This window comes from Pleurodeles waltl, chromosome 9, assembly GCF_031143425.1.
Source record: "Pleurodeles waltl isolate 20211129_DDA chromosome 9, aPleWal1.hap1.20221129, whole genome shotgun sequence".
Lineage (NCBI taxonomy): Eukaryota > Metazoa > Chordata > Amphibia > Caudata > Salamandridae > Pleurodeles > Pleurodeles waltl.
Genome location: NC_090448.1, coordinates 77,005,833 through 77,019,830, shown reverse-complemented (window position 1 = coordinate 77,019,830; position 13,998 = coordinate 77,005,833). Strand labels below are relative to the sequence as shown.

The window sequence follows — 13,998 nt, the reverse complement described above, 5'->3', positions numbered from 1 at the left end:
GGTGCACAAGCAAGGACACTTCAGACAGGACAACCTTCAACACCTCCCTCAACCTCTACCACCGGCTACTGAGAGAGACAAAGAGGAAAGCCCTAGCTGACCTCATCAAGTCCAATTCCTACCACAGCAAAGAGCTCTTTAACATCGTCCGAGTTTGCCAGCCACGCAGCCATAGTAAACATCACCTCCTCCCAAGAACTATGTAACAGACTTGCCAACGTTTTCCACGACAAGATCACCACCATCTAGAAGAACTTCGAACCCCAGCGAAGCCCTCAGACTTCCTTCACCTTCAAATTCTCACCAAAATCAACACGGACCACCGATTTATCCCACGGGACCAGCTCACCCCCCAGGACACCACCACCATCATGAACTCCGCTCACTGAGTAGCTTCCATGGACCCCTGCCTGCACCATATTTTTGAGCTTGTAAACCGCTTCAGCAAGGATCAGCAGCAAGCTCACAACCCTCTTCAACGCCTCACCTGCCACAGCCACCTTTCCCAAAGACTGGAAGCATGCATAAGCCAAACCATTCCTCAAGAAACCATCTGGCAACCCCAGCAAACTCAAAAACTTCCACCCCATCTCCCTTCTCCTTTTCCTCCGCAAAGTCAACGAAAAAAGCCATCAACCAATAACTCACAAAATATCTGGAGCAGAACCTTCTAGACACCTCCCAATCGGAATTCTGTGCCAACCACATTATTAAGACTGCCTTGATCGTAGCCATCATTTACATCAGAGCCCTTCTCAATCGAGGAGAAACAGCAGCTCTGATACTTCTCACTATCTAAGCAGCCTTTGACACTGCATCTAATCACACCCTGATCAGAAGACTGCACCACATCGTTTTCCAAGGAAATGCCCTCAAGTGTTTAGCACATGCTTTATTTGATCAATCGATCATCAAAGCGAAAATACAATAATAAGAATAAGGATAAAAACCAATAATAATAATAATATTATAAAATAGATAAAAATTATTATGGAACATGGGTTCCTAAAAACGTAGTCTAATTAAAATCTCAGTACACATAATACGGTTTCAACCCCCTTCCTATAGTTCTTGTAAGAGTAAAAGAATAAAAGTAAGGCTCTAGATCAAAACACAGTCTTTACAATGGAATTACGTATTCGCCATGCTACTAATAAATATTTGCTGACAGCAAGTATTAAAAACGTGGAATGGTGACTTTTTAAAATCCTCAAAGCACAGGCACAATCTCTTATCCCCATATCGCGGCAAATGTGACAGATCCACTTAGACCTGAGAAGGGAGTATGCAGGGCAAAAAAAACATCAAGTGTATTTCCTTGCTAACCAGAAAACTGCAAAAAGTCCATCTACATCCATTCACCTCCAAACCCAAAGCCATCTCTGCGGTGTCCCTTAAGAATCCTCCCTCAGCCCCATCATCTTCAACACCTATATGACCCCCCCTTGGCCAACAAAGTCAGACCCCACAAACTAAACAGCATATCCAATGCAGACAACACCCAGTTCATCTTCTCGCTCTCTGAGGAACCTGCCAACAATGACCAACTTCCACTGGTGCATGACGAGCGTCACCAACTGGATGAAGGACAAATGTTTGAACCTCAACAAAGACAAAATGGAAGCACCAAGCAAAAACCCCACCTCTTGGAAGGACTCCTGGTGGCCCTTGGAACTAGCACCATCACCCAAACCAAGCAACCATGCCAAAAACTTTGACATAATCTTGGACAGCAAACTGACCATGAAGTCCCAGATCAATGAAGTTGCCTCTGCCTGCTTTCACACACATTGCATCTTACAAAAGTCTTCAATTGGTAGAAACCCATATGATCTATCAAAGAAGTATTTTTTTCCACCTCTGACAGGCCCATTATGTCTGTAGCAGCCAGTGCACTCAATGGATTATGTTCCTGTGTACCAGAGTTTTTGGTTTACAATACTAACATGGGATAAGTCCCTCTGACTTAAGGTCTCTCGGGAGCCAGAACATACAGATCAGGTGTACATCCCTCAGAGTGAACTTTCAATGGTATTTTAGGCAAAATTTGAAAAGCGTGCTCATCATCTCAAATGGTGGTGCAGATCTCTAGGGATTCCACTTAGATTAGATACTATTCTCTGACTAGCAAACCCCAACACACCCAATAAAACCTCTCTCCAACATCGAGCCCTGATCTCTATTGTTCTTTCAACTGCTTTCTGTTGTTCAAGGACTTTGATGACCTTAGACAAAAAAACATTGAGAGCTCTCACAATGGACTTCTGCACCCAATGCCAGAAAAAAATTTAAGATTGTTGGGCACATGGGCATTGTGGGATTATTGTCAACGTCACACAGAGGTTCTGTCTGCGTGGACTCCCACACCCCAAGTTAAAACACGTTTTAGTAAAGCAAAGAATATTCCGGACCCAACCACTAGATGTCAGAATTGTGTAAAGCATGGGCATCTACAAGAGATCTCTTGTTGTAAATTATTAGATCACAGCTACATACAGAGATGGTTACAGGAAACAGTAGTAGGTAGTCAGAATTCTCAAAGTCCGAATTGGACTAAGAGTACAGAAATATCACTGCTCTTCAAAATAAAACAGCTTAGGTAACTACGCAGCTGTCTTATTACTGCATATTTGCAGCAGGAAGACGGAAAACGCTCATAACCTAGATGTTCTTCCTGCAAAGCTAGGTGTACCCCACTTTTCACCCGATTTATCTGATTTCCACCACACCATCCATACACTGGTTATGCACCCTGCCAACACATGGAAAATACCCTTTTGCAAAGTTTCCCATTTTTCTTATTATTACTGCACTTGCCTTTACACAATCATTATCCTAACCTCCACTGGCTGAATTCCCAAGTCCAATGAAAACATCATAGTATCATACTTACCAAGTCACCTTCAGCTCAATGTAGCAGAGCAAATTCTTCTTTCCTTCACAGACTTCACAGTTTACACGCCCCTGGCCATTACATTTGGAGCAGCTGGAAATTAATAAATACATTACAAAAGGTGGACTGCAAACGGGGCTTTGAAAGTGAACAATGGAGTATGTTATTTATGGTGTGGAGCAGGGATCTTTACAAGTTTCGTGCAAAGCAGAGCCTTATGCAAAACAGGTGTGTTGTGTTCCTCTCAAAAGACAGTTGCACATTTATAAGATAACATCTCTGCCGGTCTGTCATCTCCTTAAAAGCAAAAACTGTTCTTGTTGGAACAAACGTTCTAAGATATAGTTAAAAGCCTGACACCTGAACAAATAACCTGCTTTGGAAATAACTGCATATTGTGGAAAATACAATTATCCATGCATTTATCAGGTGACAAGGTGATGTACAGAAAGTGGGAGGTCACACTGAATGTCAACTGCAGTCTAGCAAAATGTCCTCTTCACGCACAGATTGTCATCACGGGTGGATATGGAGTTAAGATAGTTTTTAGGTAGAGAATAAGCGTTCGACCTTGTGTATACTTTTAGTATACTTATGGCTTAAAGCAATTTCATTTGCTGGTTGCAGTGTCCTTTAAAAGTTCTTCCTCGCTGGAGGTCAGTTCTGCCTTTTTCTCCCTCCTTTTTCTGTTTCAGAGCAGTGACCAACTACTGTATTATTCCACTTTGGTTTCTTTATCTGTTGCTGTCATGGACTATGTTAATTCTTTAGTGCGCCCCTTTCACTGTGGGTGTTTTAGGCTGTTAGCTGCATGCGTTTTATTGCAGCATTCCGTTCCTCCCATGTTGCTGACATCTGTTTGGCTTTATTCCAGTGCTATTTTCGTTTAACTCTGGCTCCTAAAATAATCTTATTTTACAAAAGAAACACCTATTCGTTTAGCTCACTGCTCACGAAAGAGATCTCTCTCTCTCTCTCTCTCTCTCTCTCTCTCTCTCTCTCTCTCTCTCTCTCTCTCTCTCTCTCATGTCTCTCATGTCTCTCATGTCTCTCATGTCTCTCATGTCTCTCATGTCTCTCATGTCTCTCATGTCTCTCATGTCTCTCATGTCTCTCATGTCTCTCATGTCTCTCATGTCTCTCATGTCTCTGCCAGCACTCATGACATTGCATTGCTTATCTGCTTTACTGGGGTCATAAATCTTCTCAGGCTGCTCTGCTCCTTGAAATGTGAGGCAAGAATTCTTTCAAGACTTTTCATTCTGTTTAAATAATAAGAAAATACTTTCCAGACTTATTTTCCTTGTGATTTCTGATGTCAGTAGCTGTCAGTGATCACCAAAACATGGCAGGAAAAAGGCAAAATTATGAGACATGGTTGACCAATTTATGTGGCAAGAAAAGCCCAGTTCTGAATTTGCAATGCCAATAGCTTCAACTCAAGAAAACACGAGACCTATTGCATTGTAAATGCTTGTTTTCCTTGTGGAGGACACCACTGCAGCTCCTGCTTAAGTTAGACAATTTCTATGTCCTTTTAATTTTGGTACAGATGGTGATGGTGCAGAGAGGTCAACTCCTAATTACATGCATGTAGTTAAGTGAAAGAACCAGGAAGTCAAGTCGGACGAGTGCCTGCAACGCCCTCATTAAACCACTACCAGGAGGAGCATGCTGGACTGGGTAATATAGCCCAGTAGCTTTGAAAGATTAGTTGGGTGTGGCAGAATGAGATGCACAGTCTTGTGCATGGCAAGTTCCATCGCTGCCCTTACAAACAGATTCATTCAAGCCAAGTTCATAGATTGCTTGGTTATTGGTCATGTTTCTTGGGTTCTATATTGTGCCAGTAAGCAGCACCATGCAGTTTCACATAACTAAACAGTGAACTGGATTTAATATATCGTAGGTATTCTGAGACCATCTTATGAGATCTATATAAATCCTGTGGTTCATGGATATGAATTCCAACAAGAAACTGACTCACCTTTCAAAAGCAGACACAGCGAGAACCACAAGACTGGGTAATAGAATCACATTTTTCAGGGCTTTGAAACGAGAAAACTACAGTAGCAAGCAATAAATGAAAGTGTTTTCCTTATTATATACCAACACTGAATACATTCACAAAAGAGAACACTAGCAGTATCGGTTCAAAACTGCTTCATCTCTGGTTCTTATTGGACCAGCTTGTAGTAAACTGGATTCTGAAGACCCCCCCCCCCAAGTTTTTTGCCTGGTTTCTGATGCAACTTTGACTATAATGCTCCTGGGTTCCTGCTAACCATGTCCCTAGTACCAGTAGTCCTTCCCCAAATCAAGAGACCTGGTCACTTGATCCCCAAGCAGCCAAGCCCATTAGCACCTCTGTAAGACCCTAGCAAAGGTTAACCTCTGGTACCTAGGGCCTAGGTACTAAAGACAGCCCCTAAGAGCTGCAGTTTAACTTCTGCCACTCTAAGGGACCCAGCACCAAACTCATACAGACTTCTACAGCAGGCTGTGTGACAAGGCACCCCAAAAAAAGTGAAAACACAACATGGCGCACACTTTTGTGCCATGTCCCCCAACACTTTCTGAAATATTTCTAAGTCACACCTAGAGCAGGCCTTACAGCCCTAAGGCAGGGTGCATTATATTACAGGTGAGGGCATAATTGCATGAGAAAATATGCCCCTACTATGTCTCTGTCAATTCTTAGTGTGGGTGAACAGTGAAGCCATTCTAAATGTATGTGCTAGACACTGGTCAATACGAGTTCCCGAGCTACATGATGGCTTCACTGAAAACATGGATTTTTAGTATCAAATATCTCATATTAATAAAGCCTCACTGATTCCAATAATGAATTTAATAATGCATGCACCCAGAGGGCACCTGCTGGTGGGCTAATTAAATAGTTCTAGCCAGCCTGCAACCAACAGACGGGTTTCTGACCACCCCCTGGGGTGAAAGCTTCTGCTCCCTGGAGGTCAGGAACAAAACCTGGTGTGGCAGGGTTATTGTACACCCCTCCCAACAGTATGACCTGCAAATCTGTATTCCCAGGCAGGAAGCTTCAAAAGGAGCCCACCACCTTAGGTATGCAAACCGGCTCTCCTCAGAGGGAGATGCCAACCCCCTGTACCAGGGCCCATTTGTCACCTGGACAGGCGGAAAAATTAGATATGCAGGAGGCATGCTGCATTTGCAGGCGGGACATACCTCAAGGGTGGTGAGCCTGAACTGAGCACAGCCTTCGGAATTCCACCATCTTGTGTGTGGTGAAATTAGGAATTCCGGGACAGGGTGATGCCATTCCCCAAAGTAAGTGGTCATCTTAAAGGAATAGTGACCCCAAGGGTAAGTAGCCCATTGGCTACTACCTTTCACTCCCCTTTACATCCCCCCAAATTGAGTATTTAGGGGTACCCTTGGATACCAGGAAAACAGATATTCACTGGACACAAAAGGAGTGGACAAGAAGGCTGCTAACCCAGGAACTGAGAAGCACCACGGACTTGGCGCGAACCCTACCAGCCTACCTGCTGCACCTGACCCTTGTGGAGCAACTGACCTGTCCTGCCGCGACAGACCCCAGGAAACCAGGAGTGCTGCCAGTGCTTCACAAATCACCAAGAAGAACTTCCTTCGAGCAGACAAGCTGCTTCCCTGCATCTGCAGGCAACCAAAAGAAGAGCTGCGAGGACTTGGGACCATCAAAACCCAATGCCAGACATCATTGCTGCCCCCGAGCTGCCTCGCCTGAGCTGAAGTGGGCCAACGGGGCCAACGTGGGTCCCAGGCCCACCAGAGATGAAGCCCACCTCCCAGTTCACCCACTGTGGACTTTGATGGCACTTGCAGCCTCTGTCTGCAGGCCTCCCTCAACCACGACCGCCTCTGGTGTTGGGAGACGTGACAGTCCACTGCACCTCTGCAAATTGACACCCTAGACTGAGGAGAAGGGGACCACTAGTGTAACTACGTCCCCCAGGCTTGGGAGACCCATGTCCACTTCTTGGTTCGGTCAGACTGCTGCTCCAGTCCACGCCTACAGCCTATTTCTGTGGACTCCCTCTACCGTGACAGACCCCAGAGACAGCAACCCAATGGTCCAAGATACATTTGCACACAGCCACCTGGGACAGAGAATTAGAGGAGGAGAGGACCACTCATGTCCCATATATCCCTGAGCACCGCAAGAACTAAATCCCCTTGGTGGTTCACCCGGACTGGACTCTTAGACCCTGCCTGAAGCATTTTTATGACGGGACTGATCCCCAGAGACTTACACTGGGCATCCGACCCTTTACTGCACCCGGATGCTTCAGTGCCACCCGAGGAGACCTGTCTGTGTGGCCTAGGACCCTGTGCTGTACTTCCCGCAAGTACCTAAGATTGGCCCTGTAAGCTGCTTTGAAGTACCTTTTTGCCCTGTAGGTTTTTCCTCCCATAGAGAGGCATTGCAGATACTGAAAAACAGACTGCCTATGTATGTGCCTTACATGCTTAGCATTACCCTTTGACATGACTAACTGCTCGCCCACACTACCGCAAAAGAGATTTTGGGGTGTCATTTGAGCCTCTGTAATTCCTCTGGGGTTTGCTTGGACTCCTTACACAGAGGAGCTCTTTTTGGACTACAATATAAAGAGCCAGCTTCCTACACAATTCCATTAACTTAAACATATGGTGATTTTGCAAAACAAAGCGCGATGTTCGGAAGAGTGAAATGTTTTCTGCATCTGGCTAAGTTTTCTTCATTTTTAACAACCGAAATGGATAACAAACTAAATTTTTAGGGGATCAGAGATCTAAGTTGACTATTGTGAGCAAGCTATAGTTATGGAGACTTCAGGACACTTCCTCTTAGAAATTAAACTAACATTAGGTAGTGCTTTTTCACCAATAAATTCCATGTGAAAATTCCAAAGAAGAACAGCGCTGCAATAGAAAAGTACAAAAACAGTGTTCTATGTTGTCATTGGGTCTCACCTATACATAGCTGTGTTTGCTATTAAAGCCACATCGCCTCTAATATGTTAAAATATATTCTTATAGTGGGATTTGAAACAGCCAACTGCTCTTTATTGGGTGGCATTTTTGTCTAACTCATGTGCCTGCTTGAATCAATGGCTATCCTCACTACTCTTTGTCTCGCATCTGGAGCACTTCTTTACTATCCTTTGACTGCATGACTGTTAACCTTCCATATCTCACATTCAGGGAACTAGTTGTATATTTACATTTAGCCCTTTCTTGGTCTCACAGCACCATCTCGCAGTGCTGCTTCTCCCTTCACAACCTTGTCACTGTTTTTTTTTTTTTTTTTTTTAAGTCTCACTCTTCCCCATCTTATCAGTTTCTTCCCCCTTGTCGCTCAACTTCATTTGAAACTACTCCTATGCTACCCTGCCTCACCTTTGTTGTTGCCTATCGCCACTGACGTTTAAATGCTATCTAACCCCTGTTGGTCTGTTATCCACCACTGCCAACACTGTTTTTTACTGTGTATGAAGGTCTGGAAGGCACAGTTTGTTACTGGGCCACTCCTTTTTTGTAATTGCACTTTTGCACACATTGAGGTGATAAATTTGAGCCTGTGGTGTCCGGTGCTTGGCACCTGCACTTAACTGTAGGCACCAGCCCTTATGACAGTCTGCCACATGGTGGTGCTGTCTACCTAATTTTAGAATGAGCACAACAATAATGGTCTAGTAATTCTATATACAATATAAATGACTAATATCTGTGTAAAGAAATGGCTCCCTGTTGCAGTTACCCCCCACTTTTTGCCTGATACTGATGCCGACTTGACTGAGAAGTGTGCTGGGACCCTGCTAACCAGGCCCCAGCACCAGTGTTCTTTCACCTAAAATGTACAGTTGTTTCCACAATTGGCACAACCCTGGCACCCAGGTAAGTCCCTTGTAACTGGTACCCCTGGTACCAAGGGCCCTGATGCCAGGGAAGGTCTCTAAGGGCTGCAGCATATCTTATGCCACCCTGGGGACCCCTCACTCAGCACAGACACACTGCTTGCCAGCTTGTGTGTGCTGATGAGAACAAAACGAGTAAGTCGACATGGCACTCCCCTCAGGGTGCCATGCCAACCTCACACTGCCTATGCAGTATAGATAAGTCACCCCTCTAGTAGGCCTTACAGCCCTAAGGCAGGGTGCACTATACCATAGGTGAGGGCATATGTGCATGAGCACTATGCCCCTACAGTGTCTAAGCAAAACCTTAGACATTGTAAGTACAGGGTAGCCATAAGAGTATATGGGCTGGGAGTCTGTCGAAAACGAACTCCACAGCTCCATAATGGCTACACTGAATACTGGGAAGTTTAGTATCAAACTTCTCAGAATAATAAACCCACACTGATGCCAGTGTTGGATTTATTAAAAAATGCACACAGAGGGCATCTTAGAGATACCCCCTGTATTTTACCCAATTGTTCAGTGCAGGACTGACTGGTCTGTGCCAGCCTGCTGCTGAGAGACGAGTGTCTGACCTCATGCGGTGAGAGCCTTTGTGCTCTCTGAGGACAGAAACAAAGCCTGCTCTGGGTGGAGGTGCTTCACACCTCCCCCCTGCAGGAACTGTAACACCTAGCAGTGAGCTTCAAAGGCTCAAGCTTCGTGTTACAATGCCCCAGGGCACTCCAGCTAGTGGAGATGCCCGCCTCCTGGACCCAGCCCCCACTTTTGGCGGCAAGTCCAGGAGAGATAATGAGAAAAACAAGGAGGAGTCACTGGCCAGTCAGGACAGCCCCTAAGGTGTCCTGAGCTGAGGTGACTCTGACTTTTAGAAATCCTCCATCTTGTAGAAGGAGGATTCCCCCAATAGGGATAGGAATGTGACCCCCCTCCCCTTGGGAGGAGGCACAAAGAGGGTGTACCCACCCTCAGGGCTAGTAGCCATTGGCTACTAACCCCCCAGACCTAAACACGCCCTTAAATTTAGTATTTAAGGGCTCCCCTGAACCTAAGAATTTAGATTCCTGCAACTACAAGAAGAAGGACTGCCTAGCTGAAAACCCCTGCAGAGGAAGACCAGAAGACGACAACTGCCTTGGCTCCAGAAACTCACCGGCCTGTCTCCTGCCTTCCAAAGAACTCTGCTCCAGCGACGCCTTCCAAGGGACCAGCGACCTCTGACTCCTCTGAGGACTGCCCTGCTTCGAAAAAGACAAGAAACTCCCGAGGACAGCGGACCTGCTCCAAAAAGACTGCAACTTTGTTTCAAGGAGCAGCTTTAAAGACCCTGCAATCTCCCCGCAAGAAGCGTGAGACTTGCAACACTGCACCCGGCGACCCCGACTCGGCTGGTGGAGAACCAACACCTCAGGGAGGACCCCCGGACTACTCTACGACTGTGAGTACCAAAACCTGTCCCCCCTGAGCTCCCACAGCGCCGCCTGCAGAGGGAATCCCGAGGCTTCCCCTGACCGCGACTCTCTGAAACCTAAGTCCCGACGCCTGGAAAAGACCCTGCACCCGCAGCCCCCAGGACCTGAAGGACCGGACTTTCACTGGAGAAGTGACCCCCAGGAGTCCCTCTCCCTTGCCCAAGTGGAGGTTTCCCCGAGGAAGCCCCCCCTTGCCTGCCTGCAGCGCTGAAGAGATCCGTTGATCTCTCATAGACTAACATTGAAAACCCGACGCTTGTTTCTACACTGCACCCGGCCGCCCCCGCGCTGCTGAGGGTGAAATTTCTGTGTGGGCTTGTGTCCCCCCCGGTGCCCTACAAAACCCCCCTGGTCTGCCCTCCGAAGACGCGGGTACTTACCTGCAAGCAGACCGGAACCGGGGCACCCCCTTCTCTCCATTCTAGCCTATGCGTTTTGGGCACCACTTTGAACTCTGCACCTGACCGGCCCTGAGCTGCTGGTGTGGTAACTTTGGGGTTGCTTTGAACCCCCAACGGTGGGCTACCTTGGACCAAGAACTGAACCCTGTAAGTGTCTTACTTGCCTGGTAGAACTAACAAAAACTTACCTCCCCCAGGAACTGTGAAAATTGCACTGTGTCCACTTTTAAAGTAGCTATTTGTCAATAACTTGAAAAGTATACATGCAATTGAAATGATTCAAAGTTCCTAATGTACTTACCTGCAATACCTTTCAAACAAGATATTACATGTTAAATTTGAACCTGTGGTTCTTAAAATAAACTAAGAAAATATATTTTTCTATAACAAAACCTATTGGCTGGATTTGTCTCTGGGTGTGTGTACCTCATTTATTGTCTATGTGTATGTACAACAAATGCTTAACACTACTCCTTGGATAAGCCTACTGCTCGACCACACTACCACAAAATAGAGCATTAGTATTATCTATTTTTACCACTATTTTACCTCTAAGGGGAACCCTTGGACTCTGTGCATGCTATTCCTTACTTTGAAATAGCACATACAGAGCCAACTTCCTACAATCTGCCACCCAAGACATTCTTATATTTTGGGTGACCTGGAATATTCTGAATTGTCATGCTAGAAGTACCATGGTTAATAGTTGTGTTGGTACAGTTATTGGCAATGCTGGCTGGGGCAAGCTGCAGTGACTTCCTGACAAGGGCCATGATATTTTTTTTTTAAACACACAAATTAAGCAATGACTCGTTGTAAGGAAATGCCTCCTTGGCATGGTTGCCCCCTGACTTTTTGCCTTTGCTGATGCTATGTTTACAATTGAAAGTGTGCTGAGGCCTGCTAACCAGGCCCCAGCACCAGTGTTCTTTCCCTAACCTGTACTTTTGTATCCACAATTGGCAGACCCTGGCATCCAGATAAGTCCCTTGTAACTGGTACTTCTAGTACCAAGGGCCCTGATGCCAAGGAAGGTCTCTAAGGGCTGCAGCATGTCTTATGCCACCCTGGAGACCTCTCACTCAGCACAGACACACTGCTTACCAGCTTGTGTGTGCTAGTGAGGACAAAACGAGTAAGTCGACATGGCACTCCCCTCAGGGTGCCATGCCAGCCTCTCACTGCCTATGCAGTATAGGTAAGACACCCCTCTAGCAGGCCTTACAGCCCTAAGGCAGGGTGCACTATACCATAGGTGAGGGTACCAATGCATGAGCATGGTACCCCTACAGTGTCTAAACAAAACCTTAGACATTGTAAGTGCAGGGTAGCCATAAGAGTATATGGTCTGGGAGTCTGTCAAACACGAACTCCACAGCACCATAATGGCTACACTGAAAACTGGGAAGTTTGGTATCAAACTTCTCAGCACAATAAATGCACACTGATGCCAGTGTACATTTTATTGTAAAATACACCACAGAGGGCACCTTAGAGGTGCCCCCTGAAACTTAACCGACTATCTGTGTAGGCTGACTAGTTCTAGCAGCCTGCCACAAACCGAGACATGTTGCTGGCCCCATGGGGAGAGTGCCTTTGTCACTCTGAGGCCAGTAACAAAGCCTGCACTGGGTGGAGATGCTAACACCTCTCCCAGGCAGGAATTGTCACACCTGGCGGTGAGCCTCAAAGGCTCACCTCCTTTGTGCCAACCCAGCAGGACACTCCAGCTAGTGGAGTTGCCCGCCCCCTCCGGCCAGGCCCCACTTTTGGCGGCAAGGCCGGAGAAAATAATGAGAATAACAAGGAGGAGTCACTGGCCAGTCAGGACAGCCCCTAAGGTGTCCTGAGCTGAGGTGATTCTAACTTTTAGAAATCCTCCATCTTGCAGATGGAGGATTCCCCCAATAGGGTTAGGATTGTGACCCCCTCCCCTTGGGAGGAGGCACAAAGAGGGTGTACCCACCCTCAGGGCTAGTAGCCATTGGCTACTAACCCCCCAGACCTAAACACGCCCTTAAATTTAGTATTTAAGGGCTACCCTGAACCCTAGAAAATTAGATTCCTGCAACTACAAGAAGAAGGACTGCCTAGCTGAAACCCCTGCAGCGGAAGACCAGAAGACGACAACTGCCTTGGCTCCAGAAACTCACCGGCCTGTCTCCTGCCTTCCAAAGATCCTGCTCCAGCGACGCCTTCCAAAGGGACCAGCGACCTCGACATCCTCTGAGGACTGCCCCTGCTTCGAAAAGACAAGAAACTCCCGAGGACAGCGGACCTGCTCCAAGAAAGGCTGCAACTTTGTTTCCAGCAGCTTTAAAGAACTCTGCAAGCTCCCCGCAAGAAGCGTGAGACTTGCAACACTGCACCCGGCGACCCCGACTCGGCTGGTGGCGATCCAACACCTCAGGAGGGACCCCAGGACTACTCTGATACCGTGAGTACCAAAACCTGTCCCCCCTGAGCCCCCACAGCGCCGCCTGCAGAGGGAATCCCGAGGCTTCCCCTGACCGCGACTCTTTGAATCTAAAGTCCCGACGCCTGGGAGAGACCCTGCACCCGCAGCCCCCAGGACCTGAAGGACCGGACTTTCACTGGAGAAGCGACCCCCAGGAGTCCCTCTCCCGTGCCCAAGTGGAGGTTTCCCCGAGGAACCCCCCCCTTGCCTGCCTGCAGCGCTGAAGAGATCCCGAGATCTCTCATAGACTAACATTGCGAACCCGACGCTTGTTTCTACACTGCACCCGGCCGCCCCCGCGCCGCTGAGGGTGAAATTTCTGTGTGGACTTGTGTCCCCCCCGGTGCCCTACAAAACCCCCCTGGTCTGCCCTCCGAAGACGCGGGTACTTACCTGCAAGCAGACCGGAACCGGGGCACCCCCTTCTCTCCATTCTAGCCTATGTGTTTTTGGGCACCACTTTGAACTCTGCACCTGACCGGCCCTGAGCTGCTGGTGTGGTGACTTTGGGGTTGCTCTGAACCCCCAACGGTGGGCTACCTTGGACCAAGAACTGAACCCTGTAAGTGTCTTACTTACCTGGTAAAACTAACAAATACTTACCTCCCCTAGGAACTGTGAAAATTGCACTAAGTGTCCACTTTTAAAACAGCTATTTGTGAATAACTTGAAAAGTATACATGCAATTTTGATGATTTAAAGTTCCTAAAGTACTTACCTGCAATACCTTTCGAATGAGATATTACATGTAGAATTTGAACCTGTGGTTCTTAAAATAAACTAAGAAAAGATATTTTTCTATATAAAAACCTATTGGCTGGATTTGTCTCTGAGTGTGTGTACCTCATTT

At 46.9% G+C, this 13,998-nt stretch overlaps 1 protein-coding gene across 1 annotated transcript in view; it reads right to left on the bottom strand.

The window, feature by feature from the left end:
• Positions 1-13,998, bottom strand: part of LOC138258979 (protein SSUH2 homolog) — a 257,887-nt gene that overhangs the window by 91,017 nt on the left and 152,872 nt on the right. Inside the window, exon 10 of the mRNA XM_069206339.1 lies at positions 2,894-2,986. Coding sequence (XP_069062440.1) covers positions 2,894-2,986 — 93 coding nt within the window. The remainder of the gene's footprint in view (positions 1-2,893; positions 2,987-13,998) is intronic.